This window comes from Hydra vulgaris, chromosome 02, assembly GCF_038396675.1.
Source record: "Hydra vulgaris chromosome 02, alternate assembly HydraT2T_AEP".
NCBI classification, from domain to species: domain Eukaryota; kingdom Metazoa; phylum Cnidaria; class Hydrozoa; order Anthoathecata; family Hydridae; genus Hydra; species Hydra vulgaris.
This window is the reverse complement of record NC_088921.1, coordinates 62330728-62356637: the sequence shown is the minus strand read 5'-3', so window position 1 is coordinate 62356637 and position 25910 is coordinate 62330728. Positions and strand designations below refer to the sequence as shown.

General features: G+C 27.6%; 1 protein-coding gene across 3 annotated transcripts in view; it reads right to left on the bottom strand.

The window, feature by feature from the left end:
* The window catches only part of LOC100210597 (chondroitin proteoglycan 2), a 51759-nt gene extending 29370 nt beyond the window's left edge, over window positions 1-22389 (bottom strand). For 2 of the 3 annotated variants that reach the window (XM_065791642.1, XM_065791641.1), the window contains exons 1-3: window positions 22170-22324; window positions 15097-15297; window positions 14503-14673 (exon numbers count right to left, since the gene is read on the bottom strand). In XM_065791642.1, coding sequence (XP_065647714.1) covers window positions 14503-14673; window positions 15097-15297; window positions 22170-22236 — 439 coding nt within the window. In that variant the 5' untranslated portion in view covers window positions 22237-22324. Of the gene's footprint in view, window positions 1-14502; window positions 14674-15096; window positions 15298-22169 lie in introns of all 3 variants that reach the window. The other variant, XM_065791640.1, reaches the window with a different exon arrangement.
* Between the last annotated feature and the right edge of the window lie 3521 nt (window positions 22390-25910).

Genomic DNA, 25910 nt, shown 5'->3' with positions numbered 1-25910 from the left:
TTTAAACCATACCAATAAAAATTTACAAATGCTGATCGTAAATTAATATAATTTGGTTAGGTGTCACTCATATAGTTACAAACTAGTCAATGGGTGACACCTAAAAAACACCTTAAAGTTATAAATAAGAGAGAAAAAAAAGAAAAGATTGTTTAGTAAATAATAATGATATATGTAATAATTATAATAATAATACAAAATAATAATAATAATAAAGTATCAACAATATGAAGAATAATTATAATACAATATAAATTGTATGTACACATCATAGGTAATAACTAAATATAATAATAACATAAAATGTAGCAATAATAACACAATAATAAATAAATATAGTATAGATAAATAAAAGATAAAGCAAAAATCACCCCACTTGTTCAGTAAAGAAATTATATATCAAAGGCAACATAAGTACAGAGAGAAATTTTAAATAAATACATTCCAACAATATATTTTTAAATTGAATTCTGTTGAGCATTAAATAATCCGTAACAAGGGGTATCGTTTTTTAAATTTTTTTATTAATGCAGGAATACACTGGTTCCATTGGGAAATACATTGTTGTTTTATGGAAAAATTACCATATTTAATTGTGTTGAAAAAAGAAGAGTATAGCTTACTATTTTCTGTATTCCTAGAGTGATGATTGTGTATTCATTTGTTTTAATAAAAAAATTTAAAAAAGAGTTTGGTAGTTTATTTTGGAGAAAGTCAAACACAAAAAGACAATTGTAAAACTTTACAAGATCATGGAGTTTTAGGATTTTTAGTTCAGAAAATTTCTTTTCGATATCAGATCTCATTGGTGAAAACGTCATTCTAATAGATGCGCGTTGTAAACTAGCAATGCCATTTGTAAAAAGTTACTTTTTTGACCCCAAACAATACAACAATAGCAAAAGTGAGAAGAGAAAAAAGAAAAATAAATCATTAGAAGAGTTTGGATATGAACATAGTAACGAATAAGAGAAAGCATACTGTTAGCTCGTGTAAGTTTTTTTAAGATCATACAGTTGGTTATACCAAGATAAGTTTTCATCAAGATATACTCTAAGATACTTTATATATTTTGACGGAACAAGTTTTTTTCTGTTAGTTTTAATTTTAATATTATCAATAGTTTTTTGAGGGGAACGAAGAATAATGTATTCAGTTTTATTGATATTCAATGAAATACGATTACTATTTAACCAGTTACTTAAGCAATGAAGATCTTGATTAATCTTTTTACAAAGAGTCGTAAGTGATTTGTTGATATATAATAGATTGGTATCATCAATATATATATATATATATATATATATATATATATATATATATATATATATATATATATATATATATATATATATATATATATATATATATATATATATATATATATATATATATATATATATATATATATATATATATATATATATATATTTCAAAGAAGGTACTAAAATGAATCCAAACATTCCTCGCACTAGACTGCTACAAAAGCTGAAATCCTATGGAATTGAAGATAAAATTTTAAACTGGATTAAACCGTTTCTTTCAAATTGTACTCAGCGTATCCAACTTGGAAATGTAACATCGGAATGAGAAAAAGTTATTAGCGGCGTTCCTTAAGGTTCAGTTCTTGGTACAACGCCTTTTTCTATCTTCATTAATGATTTACCAGAACAATTTGTTGCAAAAATGTATGCAAAATGTATGCAGACGAATTCCTAGTGTGGTCATCTGAAAAACAAAAATTTTGTCTGCAAACTGACATTGACAATATTGTTAATTGGCTTCAAGAATGACTTATGGAAATAAATATTAGGAAATGTAAAATAATGCATTTCAACCAATCCAAATCCGTTCCACACCAATACATTATTGATGACCGTGGCTCAAACAACGGTTTCAACAGAACTCAACTTGAATCAACCTCATCAGAAAGAGACCTTGGTGTTTTACTTTCCAATGACCTAAAGCAAAACTCCCAAATATCTATTGCTGCAGGCAAGGCAAAAGAACATTTCTGTAATTGAAAGTATATAACTGCGTATTACAAAAGTGCCGCAAGAAATGAAGCCTTTTGGTTTAAAACCAAGATGTATCAAAGTTGGTCTCACTTTTCTATGCGAACGAAGTAAACGATTAAACCTTATTCAAAAATATAAATTAGAGAAAAAAATAGAGTTAGTTAACTGGTTTATTAATCCAATTAACATTCCCCCCAGCTATTGATTTCGCATCCGCTACCATCGTGAAATCAACAAAAACTGTCAAGTCTAATTTAACTTTTTTAACAACAATGGAATGCCTTGCCAGACAAAGTAGTAAATACTACCTCAGTGAAAAAGTTCAAAACTAATTTAGACCGGCATCTAAAACAGTTACCATAGCACGTCATTTTCTGTGCTATATATATATAATGCTGCTATATGAACTAGCTTTGCAAGTTAATGATTAATTTACGATATTGTTCCGTGTAACTTATCAATATTAAAGATAATAATGAAATTAAACAGCAAATCTGAGGGTCGTTTCTAAACCTACCGTAAGTAGACACTTATAGTAGACTTCAAATAACTTTCTTGACATAATTTCCTGACAGGAAGTTATTTATTTTCTATATTTTTTGTATGAACAACTGCTTTTCTGCCTTTTGAATTTGCAGCCTTGTTTCAGATATTATAACCAAAGGTAAACGTTAATTTTGTGTATGAACTAATTAGTAGGTAAACACACAAAGTTAGTTGAATGGTTACGTCATAACAAATTGGTTTGCTAAACTTCCAATGCTTTTGGGAAAAAACGCTCATTATTTAAATGGCTCAACGTGCATTTTCAATATGGATGAGAATGATTTTCAGTCATCAAAAGCTGATATAATAATTCGTGAACGAGGAAAAATTTTAAACGAAGAAAGTACTCCAGTTTATTTGCAGTAAATGCCAGTAAAACTTTTGCTACATTATTATGAATTTTTAAATATGTTCTTCTTCCAAATAAAGTTATAAATGCTGGTAAATCAGGATAGGACATAGGAAAAGTTGAAAATGGTTGGATGACCGCAGGAAAGAGTCTTACCTGACACATGTAAAATCTTATTTTTACCTAATGATATGCAACATAATAATGAAAAGCTATTCTAAACCTGTAAAGTAGAAAATGTGCATATTATAGCCGATGTGGAAAGAGTTGGTAATAACATTGCAGCGGTAACTGTGGTAACAGCAGTAACAACGGTAATAGAACCATAACCAGCTTATTTTAGTTCAAAATACCGGCAGAAATTATCCAATCAATAGGTACGTGAGTACTTACAAATCGTACGTGAATACGTACTAAACATCTGCGTCTCAAGACGGTACAAGGCGAAACAAGACAAAACGATAAAAAATATTATTTTACGAAACGTAAACAATTTTTTTACAATTTCGCAAAAAACGGTACAAAACGAAATAAAATTTTCTTGTTTTGTGAAAAATACGGTACTAATCGAAACAATAATTTCTTTTTTTGTAAAAACCGAAACGAAACGAAATAAGGTTAAACTTTTTACAAAATGAAACGGTAAAAAGCAAGACAAACAAGAAATTTCTGAAATTTACCTGAAAGCTAATATTTTTAGGACAGATAGGGTTAGCATAAAATAAAAAAGTAATTTACTTTTATATTCTACCAATTTACGCAGACATTTTCAATTTTTAACGAGAAATTAGTTTTATTTAGACTTAAAAATTAATTAGTTTTGCAGAATATTGAAAGTTAAAACAATAATCTCGTACTTAGTAGGTTCTCTCCTTTATATAGTAGAATTTAAAATATTTCATTCAAACAAAGATTGCAAACTCTTGTTTATATACATACAAATATGTATAACTAACACAAGTTTATATACATATAAATTTATAATTTATGTCTAGATGAACTTAAAGTTAACAAAAAATTAAAGTAAACCTACCTACAGTTGACAACTTTTTTGTTATTGTTTTTAATACAACAATAACGTCTTTTTAACGTTTGCAAACTTTCTTAGAAGCGCTAAATTTTATGAAAATGATGCTTTTTCATTGCTTTGTTAATATACCTTTTAGTTAAACTTTCGTTTACAAAACATTATGTTAGCAAATATTAAACTCACATTTATTCTGCTTGAATGTTAAAGTTCATGTATTGCTCGTGGGCGTGGGAATAGTGAAGTATCTGTTGGGGGCGGTAAAAACCGATACGAAACAAAACAAGTTTATTTTGTTTTGTAAATAATGATATGAAACGAAACAAAATTTTCTTCGGTACGAAACGAAACAAGTTTTACTTGTTTTGTAAAAATATGATACAAAATGATATGATTTTTTGAAATACATACGACAACAATAGAAAACTGTGTTTTAGTTTGATTAAAATATGAATTTAACCATGGATGATTTAATCACCCAAGATTAGCACTCTTATTAGTAATAAAATGACTACACTGTATATCACTTATCAATTTAATCAATTTAGTTGGATCAACTCTATTAAACACTCATTTTAAGTTATTACTTCTGTTAACAGTATAACCTTTAAGATGAAAATTGTTAACATAATTAATAATACTAATTATGTACTTACGGCAAATTAAATTGCATCTTCTTAATTCCTGATAAATATTTTATAGTTTCTAATATTTTACAAATGATACAACCATTGGAACGCAAAAAAAAACTGCGTTTTGCGTTTGCGTTCCAAAATAAAAACTCACACTCAAACTTAAACGCATTTGACGCAATTTATTGCGTTTACTTTCGTAAGCGTAAACGCAATATACGCAAATAACTGCTTTTACGCACGCATTTAATACGCAACTTACGCATATAAATTGCGTTTACGAACGTAACTCAAACGCAATCTACGCGTATAAATGCGTTTACAAACGTGACTGAAACGGAACGTACGCATATATATATATATATATATATATATATATATATATATATATATATATATATATATATATATATATATATATGTATACGTAGTGTTCTCCCCCTACGTAGTGTTCTCCCCCTTCGTTCTTTGCACCTTTAAGTTTAATTCTTTAATTACTTCTTTGTTTAACAATTGTTTTCATTCTCTTCATTTGCTTTCTTATTTTTTCAAGTTTGTGATAGGGTGGGGCAAGATGTTCATAAGGTCAAGTCCCCAGTGCGTTTGAATAATATTGTTTAATTCCTTTTATATACTATTTTTTAGATACTTACGTATTCAAACAATTAATTGGTTTATAAATAATTGGTCTATCAAGTTATAACTTTTTAAAGGATTTTGTTAGTAAATTACTAAAAAAGTTATAACTTTATATAAAAAATTTTAAAACAATGGAATTTAAGGCATTAAACAATATTAATCTACCTAGGTCTCTCAAATGCACAAGGAACTTGAGTTTAGGAAAATCTTGCACCACTAAAAGATAAAAAAATTAGTTGTATTATAGGTACGTTACAAAAACATAACGCCGTCGGCGATACTTTGGCTCCTTATTTGTGTGACAAACTTCGCATGCGTTTTAAAAGTATATTAGTTCTTCGTCATTTTTACTCGCTTCAGTTGGCATAAAAATCATATTTTGCTTATTGTTTTATTTAAGAAAGAATTACACTTTTATTTGGTGCTACAATTTAATTTTATTCTCCACCACATTCTTATTTGTGCTGGTTTGAAATTTAAAGTAAACTATTATGTTTAAATTTAACAAAAACATGAGCGTGGACCTTCATTATATATTTCAAGTTTGTAGGATATTCCCCTGACATCTAATTTTTTCCCCCTAGATTAGAACTTTTTATGTTTTTGACAGCCATTATTAAATTAGCTAATAAAACCTTTTATTGCGAATTTTTTTTAGTAACCAAACTAGTGTTAAAGATTTGTAATATTTTTATTTTTATTCAAATTCATAGGCTAACTTCTAACTTAAAAAATGTCTGTACCAAATCATCCAATCAAGAAATATGGTATAAGCCAGCTGTACATTACTGATAATTTTTCAGCAAACCTTACATTACCTTTTGGAATTGCAGTATTAAAGGGTCATGTTATGTTCACTTATTATTCAAATGGGTCCAATTTAATTAAAACATTTAAAGCTCTAAAGAACTAAAGAAAAATATCAACTTCGTTTACAAACACAGAGTTAGAAAAGTAGTTAACAACTTTAAGAAATTCAAAAGCATATTACTGTTATTAGATTTCAGCACTATAAATCTCTTTTTCATGAGCCTTTTGAAATTAAACCAGATATCAAACAGTCTAATAATAAAATAAACTATTCCCATGTTTCTCTAAATGTTGAACCTCCTACCACTAATTGTGCATAGTGTGCATCTCTTAGATTAAGGTTGCATAAAGCCATCAATGATAGAGTTTTTAAGAACAAAAAAAATGCTGAACGTATAAATAGCCTAAAAACTCTGTTACAAAAGCAAAAACATATGCAAGTTCTAAACCAAAAGCTGAAGCTAAAAGAGGTGCAGATGCTCAAGCTTAAAAACATATGTATGATCCAGAATACAGGTTGAGAAATATCATTAAAATGTTAAGAAAAAAATGCAAGTATTTAAGAAATGAAGCAAAACGAGCAAAACATTTTCAAATAGAAATCAACTCTGAGCTTCAAAATGTTAAACAATTTTATCAACAACTTCAAGAAAAAGAAAAATGTATAACTGCATTGCAAATAAATAATTCAGTTCTTGAAGAAAATTTAGGTGAAAAATAAACTTCTCCCTAATGTTCAAAAATATATCATGAATCATACACATTCAAATTAAGGCTGTTTGTTTATAATGCAATTGTTAATCAAGTGCCAAAAAAAAAACATTCCAATTATCTTGAAAAACTTTTGGTGTTGAGTTTGAATCAGTGTCTTGTTGCAGTACAGTTGAATTAATGGTAAGTGAGTTAGAAATAATAACTGACTATCAAGTATCAGAAAAATTATTATCTAATAAAAATCTTACACTTGGCTTTGATTCCACCACACAAAAGGATATCCATATTAATCCACCACACAAAAGGATATCCATATTAATCCTGTACATTTTACAACACAATACGAGTGTTTTGTTATGGCTGTTGACCAGTTAGCAGTTGATACTCTATTGACTACCATCAACATATAATTAATAAGATGAACCGTCTCGCTCTTGTTCCATTAGAGTTTAACAGTGCAAGCTATCAAGAAACTCGTAAAGCAATGATGAGCAATATTGTTAATACGATGACTGATAGAGTAAAAGTAAATCATGCAACTGTTGAATTGTTAAATGAATCATGGGATAAACCATTAAATGAGTTTAATGGTTATCTACATCCTTTAGAAACCATTTCCACAATGTGTTATTTAACCTTAAAAAAGTTAGAAAGTGTTTCTGGAACACTTTTTGGAAATAATTGTCTTGCAGGTAAAATTATTTTACAAATGAACAAGATGAGGTTTATAAACGGAAAAGTTTATCCCAAAGGCTTTTCTTAATTCTTAGAACTTGAAGGTTTTTTACGTGGTTTGATTTCAAGATATCGTGGAAATCATCTACATATCTTATTTCACTTGGCTGGAGCTTATTTAGCCACTGGTACAGTTAAATGTGGTGGCTTACAAACAAGTCTACGGGAAAATTTCTCAACTGACATTGCCTTATCGGAACTTCAAGTTCTCGGAATTTTGGGTAAACTATTCACAGGTCCTTGGATGAAGAAACTTTATACCTCAGTAGAAAATCAAGTTCGTCATCTATACGGAATTAATAAAGCTCAAACTGTTATTAATGTTTTAAAAAAAATATACGATGGTCCCATTAGTATTTTTAACTTGTGCAAAAGACTTTTTTGGAGAAGAATTACCAAATAACAGCCTGCTTCTTTCATTAAGAAAAAAATCATTAAATGAAGAAATGTTCCATAGACAAATGTCGCATGTCTAACTTGTTGTGTGGATGTTCTTCACAAACAATATAAACATTATTTCGAAATGGAAATAACAAAAGATCTTTTGATTGAAACAAAATCTGATAGACTGAATAACATTGATTGAGGAGGTTTTGGGCATGTTTAGTGCTGCTAAAAAACGTTCCTCTAATGCTACTTTGTGCTATTTGACATCTCGAATATGAGCACAAATAAAAATATTCTTGCTTTTATTGATTCATGCAATATAACTGAACAGGAACAAATTATAAATTTTGCAATTTCATATGGAAGAAAGAAAAGGCAGCAAAAATGTATTCAGTAAATAGAATTGCGAAAAGAAATGATAAATAGAGCAAACCATAACATAAGTAAAAGACAAATTTCAGATAGAAAAAATTAGAGAAAAAAGTGAAAAATTTAACTAGACAAAATCTAGGTGTAGAATTTCCTGAGTTTGATTCATAGACCAAACAAGATATTTTAGATATTTAGAAGGTAAAGTAATTGGTCGAAAGATTTTTCACGCTCGAAGTGATGATGATGCTCGTCAGGCAACTATTTACAACGGAAAAATTGAAAAAATGAAAAGAAAAATAGCCCTTCATATGTCACGGCTTACTGGACTAGTAAAGCTGATTATAATCTGGCAGAAGATTTTGACATTTTGAAGTTTGCTTTAGTTATAGATCTCCTTAGCAAAGATTTGGTATTTGCCAACTAATTGACTGCTAAGTAAAATTATTTTTTAAATAACATTTTTTTTTTCTTTTGTTGTTTAATACTTACACTTTTGTTAATTTTTGTTAGTCGTTTTCCAAGATCAATTCTTTTTTGTGTGAAAAAATTACAGGGTTTACAATTAAAGACATTAGAATTAAATAAATTGTATACATATATATATATATATATATATATATATATATATATATATATATATATATATATATATATATATATATATATATAATATATATACATATATATATATATAAATATATATATTATATATATTTATATATATATATGTATATATTATACATATATATATATATATATATATATATATATATATATTTATATATATATATATATAATATATATATACATATATATATATAAATATATATATTATATATATTTATATATATATATATATGTATATATATATATGTATATGTATATGTATATATATGAATATATATATATATGTATATATATATATATATATATATATATATATATATATATATATATATATATATATATATATATATATATATATATATGTGTGTGTGTGTGTGTGTGTGTGTGTATATAGCAAGAGAGAGAGAGAGAGAGAGAGAGAGAGAGAGAGAGAGAGAGAGAGAGATCTAGCTAAATCAGTTAAACTCCCACTAAACGGCCACTAAGTACAGTTTATGTGAACGAAAGTCAAGTCTATGAAAAGTTTTTTTTTTTATTTAACGTTTAAGTTACGTTAGATATCTCATAAAAGAATGATGGTTTTTATGAAAATATTACAATATTTATACAATATGCAATATTAAAATTTTTTACGCAAAGTGCCTCGTTGCCAAATGCAAATTATCCGCTTGAAACTTAATCAACTTAATTATGTTACGACCAACATTTCACGAGTGTGAAATGTTGGTCGTAACATAATAAAATTTGATAATCAAATATACATAGTTTTCCATTAATGTTAAGTTTACACAATAAAAATTTCTACAGGTTGCATATAACTTATAAGAAAATTAATTTTTAAACGGTAATTTTAATGATAAACTTAAGTTTTTAATAGTGCGCGATAGTAATAAAAACATAATTAATTTTATTATCAAGTATTACAGTGATGGTGTTTATATATTTGCAATTTTAGTTTAATAAGGTAAAGCAGTAATGATGATTTTTTCAAAATCAAAAAAAAAAACTCAGTTCTGCGAAGATATAAATAATTTAAGGTTATTTTTTGTAATTAAAAAAAAATTATGATCACACAATTTAATGTAAAATCGGAACTAAAAATAAGTGTTTTTTAAGAAACTGAAACACTAATAACTTTTTAAATTTATATTGATTTTTAAAAATATCAAAAGAATTAATATGCAGTTTTTTCACCCTTCAATATATTATATTTAATTTAAATTTTTAAATGTTTTGAATTTTTTTATAACATACCTATGTATTATTATTATTTGTGTGATTATGATAAAGAAATGTTTGTTTTGTGGCTAATTTATTCCACGATAATCAAAGTATAATAATTCTAAAACTCAATCAACAAAACTCGTTTATTTGCAATTAGCTAGTTTTGTAGATCTTTTCCCAGCCACGAGCAATTAATTCCTTTGAGTAATTGTCCCATTGTATGTTTTTTCATTTTATATATAAAAAGGATCGCTTAAGACGAGCAATCAACCACAAAAACACAATGTGATTGATTTTAAAAATTGACATTTAAAAATTGCTTAAAACAAAGGAAAACTTATTTTCCGCTCACTAATTGAACGCAATAATACTCAGTTGTGTGCAGTACTATTATTTTAACCAAAACTATTTTTAGAAAAAAGTATAACTTAATACCTTTAATTAGTAAGCTCATTTCAATTATTATAAAAATCTGACTATATTCACTCAATTTAAAAAACATAGTACAATCTTTTTAAAAGGAGTCATTATAATGAGAAATTAAATACCACTTTTAACAAATTTAATCGATAATTACTTTTTAAATTTGTTATAAAATGACCTAAAATCAGATAAAATCACGTAGTAATTTGTTTTAAGGGATATGTCTAATGGCATTTCCTTATACCATAAGGAAGTTCCTATAGGCATTTCGATATGATATAAAGATATGCAGCTTATACATATAAAGCATAAAAAAAATAAGTTTAGGAAACAAAACTAAGCTTTACTTAATTGTTTTATAAATATCTAATCTAATATGATTCATCAATCTCGCAAGAGTAAATCTATCATGAGAATATTATAAAGTCTAGTTCAAAAGAGTGACATGAAGAAATATTGCAATCACAACAGCTGCAATTACAACCTTATTTATCTCAAAGTTTGTCTGCATCTAAATCTGGAGAAATAATTTCAAAGAGAACAAGATCTGCAAACCCTACAAAAACGACGAAATCTACTATGCAGACACCAAGTACAGCTTTGACATCATTATCGGCAAAGTCTTCGAATAATACTTCAGCTTCCAATATTTCTATTCCTCCTATTCAGCAAAACCCGAGATTAAGGTTTCAGAGTTATAGTCTTTTGGCAAAATTATCTGAAGACTCGTGTAATTTGATAAACAAAATGCAAAATTTTGGCCAAAGAAACATTTTCCCGAAATTTTCGAAATTTACTTTACAATTAATTGAACGGGTATTTAAATTACTTTTTCTAAGATTTAAAGTATTATTAAGAACAATGTAGCGCTTGATTTTTATATATTTTAGGAGTACACTTCATATCTTCATTTCACTACATCTGATACTCGAATAAATAAATCACAAGATGATGTCGAGTTTTTCTGCATGTTTTGTAATCAAAAGTTCACAGCTCGCATTGGTCGAACATCCAACATTAAGAAGCATTTACAAAAAGACCATCACAACATTTTGGGTAAGTGACTCACATGACATACAAAACAAATCAAATAAAAAGCGAAACGTGCTAGATGCCGATACTTTGAACACTATCAAGTTCTTTATTACATCGAACTACTTTATTAATGCATTTAATAATCCCTTTTTTAGGAAAATTGTCAAAGTTCCACTTTTTTGTACAAAAAGTTTTAGAGAAAACTTGATACCAGAAACGATGGCAAAATTATCAAGCATAATTAACGAAAAAGTAGACAATGCCCTGGTTGTCACTTTATTTAGTGATATATGGACATTTCCTGAAATGTTGGACTTTATTGCGGTTAGTGCAACATTGAAGAACAGTGATTTAAAAAAAGAAATCATCATTATAGGTATGGAACAATTGACGGGACGTCACTATGCAGAAAATATTAAATTAAGAGTTGAAAAGATTATCAATACTTTTACCTTCAATAAATCAAAAATAAATGGTAATTTTTTTTTAATTTTATAGCTTTAATTACTGTAAGCACAATTAATTTATTGGTTAATTAAGTTATATTTATTTAAAAGCTATTACATGTGATGAAGGAAACTCATTTGTCAGACTGTTTAAGCAATTATATGAAAAGTCTCAAGAAGAAAGAGTTGAAGAGACAAAAGGTGGCGATAGCGCATATGAAGATGATCCATTGCTGAACCAAAAGGTTTTCCTTTATATTGAAGAAACAAATAATGAACTGCTAAAAATAGGTGAAGATGAAGTCTTAAATGTTGAAATTCAAACCTCTGATTAACTTCTTAAAGTACTATTAATTGAATCAAGAAAGCTTACTTTTATAAATGTTATTCAGTTAGCCAAAATAGCTGAGGAAGTAAACATCACTTATGACTTTTACGAAGATAATGAATACGTTCTTTGTGCTGAGCTAATTAAAGATCTTGAAATTGAATTAGGAACATCAAAACGTGCTTTTCATGCGCAGATCATAAAACAAACATTGCTGTACGAATCGCAATTAAGAAACAAAAATATATGTGTCGTTTACTTGCAACGCTTTTAAAGTATTCAAGAAGCAAAAATCAGCCTATAAATAGCGTTCAATACTTCTTAAAAAATAAAGCTAAACTACAAAAAAGTTGTGATAAAATTCGTTTGTCAGCTGTTTTCCTAATGTTACAGATTTTTAAAGTGCTTATAAAAGAAATGCATTCGATCAGGAAAATCAATGTTCAATCGAATTAGATAGATTGAACTATACCTACAAATCATTCTTCCTGCATATCAGTTCAACTTAATTTTACAAAAGAATCTTTCATCGGTTGCTGATGTTTTGCCTGCATTGACTATAGAATTTGCCAACTTGTTAATTTCTTCTTTTAAATTAAAGTTTCAGTACGAACTTAACTCAGGAATTTATCAAATATCATCACTGTTGAATACCTCAAAGTTTAAATTGTGGTTCTTTAGACCTGATTGTCAATTTATTGTTAAAGGTATTTAGTTATTAAGTTATATTATTTAATTAAGACAAAAAAAAATTTAAAATTTAGTTTCACAAATAGTTCTTCAAAACCAAATTTATAAATTTAACTACTTTTATATATTAATTTATTATATTAAAGTTTGTATTACAACTGAAAGTTGTTTAGGAGCAGTAGAAAAAATCTACGCGAAATCCTAAAATTCTTTACACCACATGATATTTATCAAAGTGCTTCAGAATCGCAATCAGGATATGAGCATACACACGAAAGAACGATTGAGTTCAATGATCAGCAAACTGATTCGCTCAGCGGATTTATGCTAGATCATAACTATTGCCCAGAAGCTCGCCAGCCTAATTTACAACTTTATTTACTTGAAATCGAAAAAAAAAACTTTACTTTTTTAAGCAAATCAAAGATAAATGACTTGCAATATCTGTGTATCCTTCTTATGATTTTTGGTTCGAAAATTCTAAAATGCCAATGTTACGAAAGCTATTTGTCATCTTACTAAATTTCCATCGTCAGCAGCTTTTATAGAGAGATATTTTTATACTTTTGATTTTGTATGTGAAAAGAGACGAGGCAACATGAATGCTGATCTGATTATCAGTCGCTCATTGTTAAAAGTAAACTTAACTTTTTGAAAGTTTAAATGATTTTTCAGACGACGATGACTCAGATAGTGAAATGTAAACTTATAATATAAAGATAATATATTTTTTGAACTTGAAAAGCACAAAAATAAATTAAATATATAGTGCAATAAAAATATATCTCTTGAAGAGATACATTTTTTAAAATAGTCAAGTTCGCAAACGCATTTAAACGCGTAAGTTACGTTTGAGTGACGTTTATAAACGCATTTTATATGCGTAAGTTGCGTATTAAATACGCGCGTAAACGCGGTTATTTGCGTAAATTGCGTTTACCTTTATGTAAGTAAACGCAATAAATTGCGTCAAATGCGTTTGAGTTTGCGTGTGAGTTTTTATTTTGGAACGCAAACGCAAAACGCAGTTTTTTTTGCGTTCCAATGTATGGATACAACTTAGTTGCTTTAAAATTTTTGAATTCTCCGTTGTTGTTTTTTAATTGTTATTTATTTTAATATTTTTTGTTTTTCATTTATTACACGCAAAAAATGTTTTTTGCTTTATTGAATTTTTATTTGTTATTTTATCTTACAAATGGCATTTAGTAAAAGTACTTTTGCTGCTGTTTTTTTGTTTTTCGGTTGTAAAAAAAAAATAATTCTTTTTTAATGAGTGACAACAGGGGCTCATTAAAAAGGTTGTGACGATAAACACATCGTCCTTACCTTTTTTGAGTACCTGACTAATTATAAATTTAAAAAGTTTATATCTAGGTGTTTTTGATGATAATTTTTTTACATAACTTATATGAAAATTGTAATACTGCTTAATCAACGAAATAAAAAGTTATAATAATAATATAATATAACAATATTTATTTTGATAATACCTAATACCTTTACAGTCAACATTGTAAGGGTGATCACAACTTTCTTTTATAGCATTGTACCATAAACCTTTTGGACATGCTTGATTGTAAGCCACTCCTCCAATACATTTAACAAAGCTATCGCATTTTTCAGGATTTAAATACGTTCCATCTTTCAAACTGTTGCAAATGTTTCTATCTTAAATATATTAACAAATATTTGACAAACCCTATTCATTTAATTATTAGCTATTCTGAATAAATATCATCAAGTAACGAACAACCAACAAGTAAGGAAATATCAGCAAGCAACAAATTATGAACGAAAATATAATTGGTAACGAAATATCAACAAGTAGCGAAATATAAACAAGTAAAAAGATATCTACAAGTAATAAAATATCAACTATCCAATCTAATTACATAGTAACAACCATTTTAAATTACTATTACTAATTCAAAATTAAAATTACCGAAGTTCTGGGTTTATTTTTAACAAGTATGTTTTGGCAGAAGCGGTGCATATAAAAGTTACTTAAGTAATATGATGTAAGGAGATAATATTACTAAGACCAAAACGTTTTACATAGATAACCATTCTGGATAACAACCTGCTACTTACCTTCACATTTATAAATTTGGTTCCATACGCACATCTCAAAGTCTGGATCAAAATTTTCGTTGTCAGCACATTCTTTTTCTATACCTTTTCCAATTCCTTTACAATAAAAATACTTTTTGCAATCACTAGGATGCTTAACTTTTTTGTTGCCATGACATCCTGTGACATTTGATTGTAAACCAGAATCTTTATTTTCTGTACCTAAAATATAAAGGTACAAAGATTAAAAAACGTTATTTTAAAACAACTGTTTATTGTTTCATTTGGTGTTGCGTTCACTTTTATTTTTTCTAAAATGACAAAAACTCTTTTAGCTAGAATAATATTTACAAGAATGGTATACCTATCGTCTCATTAAAGATTTACAAGAATGGTATACCTATCGTCTCATTAAAGATTTACAAGAATGGTATACCTATCGTCTCATTAAAGATTTACAAGAATGGTATACCTATCGTCTCATTAAAGATTTACAAGAATGGTATACCTATCGTCTCATTAAAGATTTACAAGAATGGTATACCTATCGTCTCATTAAAGATTTACAAGAATGGTATACCTATCGTCTCATTAAAGATTTACAAGAATGGTATACCTATCGTCTCATTAAAGATTTACAAGAATGGTATACCTATCGTCTCATTAAAGATTTACAAGAATGGTATACCTATCGTCTCATTAAAGATTTACAAGAATGGTATACCTATCGTCTCATTAAAGATTTACAAGAATGGTATACCTATCGTCTCATTAAAGATTTACAAGAATGGTATACCTATCGTCTCATTAAAGATTTACAAGAATGGTATACCTATCGTCTCATTAAAGATTTACAAGAATGGTATACCTATCGTCTCATTAAAGATTTACAAGAATGGTATACCTATCGTCTCATTAAAGATTTACAAGAATGGTATACCTATCGTCTCATTAAAGATTTACAAGAATGGTATACCTATCGTCTCATTAAAGATTTACAAGAATGGTATACCTATCGTCTCATTAAAGATTTACAAGAATGGTATACCTATCGTCTCATTAAAGATTTACAAGAATGGTATACCTATCGTCTCATTAAAGATTTACAAGAATGGTATACCTATCGTCTCATTAAAGATTTACAAGAATGGTATACCTATCGTCTCATTAAAGATTTACAAGAATGGTATACCTATCGTCTCATTAAAGATTTACAAGAATGGTATACCTATCGTCTCATTAAAGATTTACAAGAATGGTATACCTATCGTCTCATTAAAGATTTACAAGAATGGTATACCTATCGTCTCATTAAAGATTTACAAGAATGGTATACCTATCGTCTCATTAAAGATTTACAAGAATGGTATACCTATCGTCTCATTAAAGATTTACAAGAATGGTATACCTATCGTCTCATTAAAGATAAGCTATTTCAAAATCCCTAGAAACAAGAAACTGCAACAAATATTGTTATTTTTAAAATATGAAAATTTTAATGTGTATTTTGAATACACTGTAAGTATCCTTTAAAGTCTACAATTCTGTAGTTATCACAAAAACAGAGTTGTTGAAAAAGAAATTTTCTTAAAAAAAGTCTGCTTCAAATTTAGCTATTTTTAAATCTATAAAACTGATATTACAGCGTTGCGGGGTTGCGTTAGCTTGAATTTCTTTATGCTTTCACAAATAGTGACAATAAATGTAAAAGTTACAAAACTTAATGCGATAATGCATGTTGTCTCAAAATTAAAAAAAGAATCTCTATAATCAGAATCAAAGGTATTCCAAAAGTTTTTCTGTCTTCCTGTATTGTATATTATAAATGCAGCAATAGACTTTTTAATTTCTGATCAAACTTTTGTATTGTTAAGCAATTTTTAAAAAAACAATGGTTGTTATCATGTGGAATTGTTATCATCAAAACATTTCTACGTTGAGTTCCATAAATTTTTCTTTATGTTAGTTTAAAGATGCTAACCTTGTTTGACCAATTGGAAGCTTTCAAAGAACAGGAATTGTTTTTATAAAGTATAGTTACTAAATAAACAAATAGTCTATTGCACTCGGTTCTTGGTAGTGATGTGGAGTCCCAAAAAGAACTTTGGATTAAAAATTCACAAAATAAATAGTTTCAATAATGTATTGAGTTTTAATATTAAGAAAAAGCCTTTTAGGTTTAGACAAGCAATCAAAATTTGATCCTTGAGTCTTTATGTATGATGGTATCTTATGTGTAATGGTGTCCAGGACTCCGGGAAATAAACAATAGGTTTCAAGTCATAAAATCTCATAACTTTTTTTTTTATTACAGATTATAAGTTACTTGACAATTTTAGAGCTCCTGGATACCAATAACGATAAAAGTAGAGGTTTAAAGCCGAATTCCTTCAAGAGTTTTTGTTATTTTGAAGATCAACTCAAGAGAAACTTATACAAATTTTGTAATTTGATTTTTAAATTTTTTAAATAAATACTTTTTAAAATACTTGAGGGCATTTAATTTAATTAAATCACGTGTTTCTAGTTTTCAAAATATTGTTTGGTTTCCAAAAATGTTTCTAGATGCTTCGGACCAAACGTTGGGAGATGGCTAAGCAGCTCAGTCCAATCAAAGAAAAACATTTGCAAATTTTATACATGTTACTAGAGTGAAAACAACTATTTGAAAACAAAGTAATTTTAAAACTTGTTTTATGTTCTCAAACATTAGTGCCAGCAAGGAAGGGGGGGGGGGGGGAGTGCTAGGGGGCACTTACCCTCTCCCTGCGTTTTCTAAATTTAGAAGAAAAGCTTCGTGTTTGTTACCAATCCAAGTGCCATAAAATTTGTTAAACATGAACAGTTTTGGTAAAAACGTTATTTTTTTGATTTTATGGCGGTACGGTTTCGGTAAAAAAAATTACTTTTTGGTCATGTTTTGTTACGGTTTCGGAAAAAAATTAACTACTTGTTTGAACGGTTACAGAAAAATTATAATATGTCAGTACTAAATTTTGTTACATTTCAAATAAAATAATTGAACTTTGATAAAATTAATTTTGACAACAAATTATGCACAAAAATTTGTTGATAAAATAATGAATTTGTATAATAATAAAATACAAAAAGACTAACAATAAAAGAAATCTTTCGTCCGTTAAAATCTTTTAGGTTTTTTTAAACTTTTCTCTAACTGAACTTTAAAGTTTAGATCATTTATTCTTTTAGTGGTTTTATTTAACATAAAGTGTTAGATGGTAATAAACTGAACTTTAAAAATATATAAGTAATAATTTTAGAAAAACTAAATTGTATTATATTAAATCTAAAGAAAAAAAACAACAAAAAACATAAAACGGAATCATCACAAACACTATTTCTCAAACAAGAATCTGACAAACATAAAGAGAAGATACTAGGTTAAATTGTGACACTGGACATATGTAAAATGTACTATAAAAGTTCCTATTGTTTGATAAACTAATCTTTAACAGTCTCACCCACCCCACGATTTCAAAAGTGACATTTTTCAAATGGAAAACGTTAATTAAGGAATTCTTGGCTTACCCAGTATACTTTATGGTTATCATATTCACCTAGATAAAAAGGTACTTTGGGTATTTTGTGCTTTATTCCACAACCAATTTAAAGAGAAATTTAAGGTGTCTTCATTTCTAACCCTTTTACAAAGTGTTTTACGAAGTGTGCCAAAAACCATACCTGCTTAGCATGGCATCCTGGGACTCAGAGACATGCTAAACAATTCGCATCAACAATAAGAGATCTAAATAAAAATAATCATCAGATAATTCAGTAAAATTATTTCCTGAAAAAACAGAAAAAAGGTGTATCCTTTTATTTCTAAAATCTTGTTTGCAGAACAAATGATTTGGGATTACGTAGTAAATGTAAAAACAAAGGAAATGTCCAACAACTTTATGAGTATAGAATCGGAAGTGGAGGCAGCATTTAAAAAAATATTTTTTGATACAGCTGCTGAAATACCAGTTATATTATTGAAAATACCAAGTTATTGTAAAAGTTGCCAATAATGCTGTTGGATTTTTGGTAATAGTTGATAAAACAGTAGATATTTCAGAAACAGTTATCACTGAGAGTGCGGTTTGTTAATACATCTAGAGAGAAGGCTGTAATGAGTGAGGAATTTCTTGGATTCTTGCTTAACGCTGCTACGGTATCTTATTTTATTATTCAAAATTAAAAAAATTCGCTCGATAAAAAATTTGGTCTTCTATAATAATTCGATCGATAAATGGTGCTCCACAATGGCTGGGAAAGAAAATGGTGTTCAGGAAAAATTTCGAAGAATTTACCCCAAAGTTCACTGCGCCTCACGTAGACTCGATCTCGTAGGTAATGATCAAAATAGTGTTGCAGTGATACGAATTACTCTTGGCACTGTCAAAGCAACTTTTGCATTTTTTCGTGATAGTCCAAAACGGATATCTTTTGTCACTAATATTTCTCTTCTATGTGAGACAAGATGGATAAGTAGGTATAAAAGTATTTGAGTCTTTTGTAGTTAATTTAATGTATTTTCATATGAAAGAGTTTTTTATTGCATGCAAATGGAATTACACAACATATGTACATCAACTTTGTAGTTTATCAAAGTCCAGCACATATTACTTTGCAGTACTAAGTCATACTTAAACCAGTTAGTCGTGCTTTTCAAGCATTTAATAATTTAATTAATAAATGGTTGAAAAGATTAATTCGATCTTTCAGAATTCCAACTGTAAGTTCAAAAACTACTCAGTGTAGTAAAACTTCAAAGTAAGTCCAGTAACTATTTCAGGGATATTTTGTAAAAAAGTACAACTTGCGCAGAAGATAATAATAAATAGTTAATTCTAAGTAGTGCAAAAAAAAAGCATTTAATTAATCTGGGAAACATAAATGTTGAGGTTGTTCTACAGAGAAAACGATTTATATTTCATACTTAAATTGTCTTAGTGGAATGGAAAAGGAAAGATGGAGACGGAGCCAAACGACTGTTTTATAAACCTGATTAATACAAGATACCAAATATGCTAAATTGGAATATGAAAATGAAATTCAAGATTGGATTAGACAGAAATGGTTATTTGAGTATAGGGGAAATGTGATGGGATTGCCCAAAGGACAAATTATTTTAATGGCTGTGATTCAGAGAAACAAAGGCAATAAAATTTGACCTGTTTTGGATTGGAGAGAAACTAACAATTTCATCGAGGTGTGTACATAAGATGCAGGTGTGTGCGTTGATAAGTTGAGAGAGAATGGTGAAGAATAAAAAACAAACTACCAACCATGATTCTGCGCTAGGTTTTTCTCCAGTTGAAAACTGAGGAATATCTTCAGCAGTTCAAAACTGTATTAATTTGCAATAAAAGTTATTTTTAGGCATAACTTGGTTTTGTATTGAATGCTGCGCCATTAATTATTAAATCCGTTGTAAACGCCATTATTGACCAAGATGAGTTAGTAAAGAATGGAACATCTGCCAACGTGGATGATATCTTTGTTGATGAAAATGTGGCGAGTCTCGATTATGGCAAAAAACATTTAGAAATATATGGTTCAGAGAGCAAATAAGGTAAACAGCTTGGCAATAATGAAGTCTGTGTGATGGGATTATGTAAACAAAAAGTTGTGACGAACTGATGTGGTCTATTAGAAATCGAGTTGAAAAATCTAGAGTATCTCTAAACGCACAAAATCTATATTTAAATAATTATAAATGACTAGACTTTAATTTAGTTAATCATAATGCAGCTAAAATAATCATATCTCGTACAAATTCTTCATTTCCTCAAGCGCTGGACAGTAACTAATTTTTAAACTACAAAAAAAGTCAAACCAGTTATTGTTTTCTAAAAGGAAGCATTCTTATTGATGCTAGATTCAAATGTGTTTAAGGCTGCACTCAACAACATATAAATGTTGCTGCCGCTAAACAATACAAACTGCATCTGCATATAACAATATAAAATAACATTGTGAAATCTTTTTGCTACCCCAATGACATGATTTTTCATTGACTATACTGCAAGCATAGTACAGTAACGTTTATGTGATTATATGCCACAAAGATTTTGTAAAGTTCATATGATGTTATATGTTGATATTGTTTCTCTCTTTACATTTTGATATTCACGTTATAACAACAGGTTACACAAATATTTAATAAATATTTACGTAACCTGTTGGTAAATATGGTAAATGAAATTATGTTTTCTAACAATATCAATTTGTTAAGACGCCAAAAATCATCTAGCCAGGGGCGTCAAAAACCTAGTTATGCCTCTGCCTAACCTTTTAACAAAACATTGACAAAGTTATAAACTTTTGTATTTACCGGAAAACTACTATATAAATTACATACACTTCATGCATAGTGAGAAATCCATCTTTTGAGAAATATTATTCTTTTTTTTTTACTAGAAATATGATTTAACGATTAGATTTTTTTTCAACTATCTAAAATGTGGAGAATTAGGAAAATGTCGATAATGCTTCGATATGATAAAACTATTCGTGTTACGTGCCCCAGAGTTTTTTTATAAGATCAAAATTTACGGCGTAAGTACTAAAATATCTATTTTTGTTAATAAGTAGACCTGCTCAAGGAAAAAGATTAAGGAGATAAATGCAATTTTAGTTTTTGAATTTTTTTTCCTAAATTCATTTTTATCTAATTTTTTTGAAGGTTTTGCAATAAATATAAGATCGATATTCGTTTTTTATAGTTAGCATAATTAGAATGTAGCATTTTTAACGCAACTTGTCTTAATAGTCAATTTTAAAAATCGACTATCAGCTTATATTCAATAAAAATAGTGTTTATGCTTTGTTTTCAGTTAAATTTAGTAAAACAAGCTATTCGATCCAAATAAATCTTAATTTTGTTTATTATTATGCTTGTGGATTATAATTTTTTCATAAAAAACAAAACTAACGTCTTATTAGGAGAGCAACGTCTCATTCATAAGTAAAAACAAGTAATTTAAAAACTGTGTTCACTATCAAAAATATATCATTCTTATTTCTTTAATTATAAACTTTCATTTTATGCATATGAACACACACACACATATATATATATTTACCTTCAACTAAATGTGTTAAACAAAATATAGCCAGTAAGAAAGTTAACATTCCTAAACAATAATGCATTGCAATAATGCTGTATAATCATTAAAATACATAGATAAATGGAATTTAAAAAATTATTTAAAATTCATCTTTCAAAATGTTTTTTGGCGATATATATTTAGAATTTACATTTCATCGAAAAGCGGATAGTAGTAAATTCCGGTGTAGGATTTCATTTTCTACATTTTGTGATAAATAACTTTATAATATATGTTTATGTTTCAAAAGTGTTATTAATTTTTCTTTTCCTCATAAAAATTTTTTCGTTGTTAATATAACTAAAAGCATATTGTTTTTATTTTATTTTTTTTACAATGAAAGTTTAATGTTTTTTTTTTAAAAATTAAATCATTGTAAAAAATATGAGTGTATATCTGGTTTAGTATGTAGATGCATTTATTTGAGGAGCTTTTATTCCAATGTCATCATGAAAATGTCATTTGATGTCAGAAAACGTAAAATTAAGTAAATAAATAAATAAACACAAGTATAAATATAAGTTAAAATCTAGATGCTATATTTACTTTTAAAATTGAACTGTTGTTAATTGAAAACTATGAGCTTCTTTTGCAATCAATCTATAGATTTCAAAAGCATAGCCGACGCAAGTTTATTGTTTTAAAATGTGTATAACAGCCGACGCTTTGATATAAGTTTGAAGCTCATGAAAAAGTAATAAAGAGACTTACTATTGTCACACAAGTTTAAACAACAGGAACAAGCAGTAAAACTCTTAATAGATCATTGACAAAAAATAAAGTTTGTCAATGCTTGACTATTCCAGTAGTATCAGAGTGGAAACCGTTGAAACGACAATACTTTGTTAACTACACAAGAAAAATAAAATATTTTTAATTTAATTTATTAAATTAAATTTTTTTTTAATTTACTAAGTATGTCATTAAAAAAAGAACTCCTATAAATAAGGAAGAGTGAGTTCCATAATAATATAAGGAAGAGTGAGTCCTATAACTTATATTTTATACATAAGAAATTTGGAACATATGTAATTTAGCTTGCAAGCTAAATTACATATGTTCTTTTTTTAACCAAATTCAAACATAAATTTTGATTTTTGTATTGAATTTGGTTAAAAAAAAAAATTTTAATTTATTTATAACTTTAAATTTATATTACTCATACTGAGTGTTCCTGGGATATAAATGTTCATGTCGGTCAGCATTCTCTGGAAAGGAAAAAATGTCTGTTATTTGGACACAACTGTATAGCAAGATATCGTGACAATCGTCTTTTTGAAACAATACAGTGCTTTGACGCACTTTTTGATCATTGGAACAGTAAAATGTGGCTTGATACAAACTTTTCTGCGATCAGCATTGACATCTTGTATGCTAGATGTTTGAAGAACGCTTTGCTTAAAAACACAGTTTAATCAAATTGCTTGTTAAAAATTTTTTGTAAAAAATTAAAGACGGCAAACCTAATCCAGATTTACTAATAAAAAGTGAAAATTTTTTTTTCGGAAACCCTCTTAAAGTGATTGTTTTAGGGCAAAAATTTATGTTCTACCAAAAAGTAGCTTATCAACGTGATTGTTCTAATTGCTATTTTTATTTAAATATACTTATCAGTGATATTTCTTCCTTTCTATTGCAGTAAAATTCAAGGAGGAGACAGCTAGTGCACAACATAGGTAGTGGAGAGTTAATGGGCATGTTTAGTGAAACTAAAAGAAGAAGAATTAATAATCGACTGAAGCATACTGCATTATGATGAGAGATTTCATAATAATTGCAAAAGATAAAATTCGGAATAAAAAAAAAAGAAGAAATAGCGAGAGCTGCGGGTACCATCTTTAATTTTTAAATATATATATATATATATATATATATATATATATATATATATATATATATATATATATATATATATATATATATATATATATATATATATATATATATATATATATATATATATAGTTTTGATTGTGTTTATCAGTTGTACTTGGTTGTGTTTCTTAGTTGCATAATGTACACTGTACAATGCAGAATTAAAATATTTAAAATTTTACAATATTTTAATTCATCATTGTGCATTTTACAATTAAAAGTCAATCAAAGCTGTTAAGTTTAAAATTGAGGCTTTAGTTTATAAACTTTAAAAGAAAATAAAGCTAAAGAAAGCAAAACACTTATTAAAATCAATTATAACTATGAAAATGTAAGAGCTGCAAAATTTAAAAAGCGCCAGTGAGAAGGCTGTGTTTGCTTCTTTCTTGATAAACCAGAAATTCTTAAAGCAGTCTCCGTTGATTGAACTAATAATAGTGTTGTTCGTAGCTTTGGTGTAATCACTGTAGTCAGAGTAAATCGATTAAATTTAAAATGATACAAAACAGCCACTGATTAGCATAAACAAATTATTTTCAGAAAGTTTAATGACGACCCCTGAAAATTTGTCAGACAACCCCAGTAAAAATTGCGACTCACAGGTTGTGAACCGCTATATTAAGTAGTAATGATCTTAGCCGGATTACCAACTTACCGGTTACCGGATTGGCGGACACTAAAAAAGCGACTTATTTGGTTCTGCAATTATATGCAATAAATTGACTCGTGAATATATCCCGGCGATTTGCTGCTTCACAGTTTATCGTTACTCAAGTAATGATAAACTTCTTAGGTTTGTAGGACAGAATGAATTTAGTTTTGCTTTTAGCTGAATAATTATAAACTATTCATTTACTTTAGATAACTCTTCGCAAAATAGTTTTTTAAAATTACTTTACATCTTTGTGAGAATAATAATACTCACAAAGTTTATTTTTTAAATGTTTTTTTTTTTAACAAGAGTTAAGGCTCAGGATTTTAGTTTTTACGGTACCAACGATACAGTGCTATTTCTACGGCACCTGTTTTTATATAAGCTAACCATTTTAATTGTTTTAAAATATTGCAAATTTAAAATGAAAATTTTAAATATTTTAATGTTCGAAACAATTTTTGAATTTCAAAATTGATAGGGTGGAAGTGTCTTTACTTCATATGATCAATGGAAGCTGCATTACAATTATTACACAACTTTATGAGCTCCATTACGGTAGCTCCATCACAGTTGCTCCACCATATTAACTATTACACAAAATACTATTACTATTACTTTAAAAAATCTCAATACTTATGAAGCCCGTAATAAATTATTATTGAAATCGGAGATACCGGCGCATCAGCGAAGTTGATAATCAAACCTAAAAAAATAACAACAATAGTTTATGTTTACCCTAAAATATTAAAAGATTGTTTTAGTATGGAATCATTGCATGACATCATCAAGACTATTTCAAGGTTTATAAACATAAAAATATGAACTAAATTTTTAGATATAAGTTACTTAGGTCACATAAAAGATTCTGTTAATTTATTTCTGGTGATATTTTTTTGGAAATTTTTAAAGAAACATACAAATAGCTAAACACATTTTACTCAACAAAAAGCCGTCTTTGCCTATTAATTTAAAAGTTTAAAAACGAAAATAGGTAAAATATTTTTAAAATAAAAAAATAATTGTAAAATATGAATTAATAAAAGCAAACAGCCATGAGTTTCAAATAAACTTTGTTTTAGTTTATAAAAAAAAAAATGAAAACCAAAAATAATTTTACTATTATTAATTAAATAAAGAATTTGATATGCATTTCATTTTTAAAGCTTTAATTCCAATTCTGCAAATTC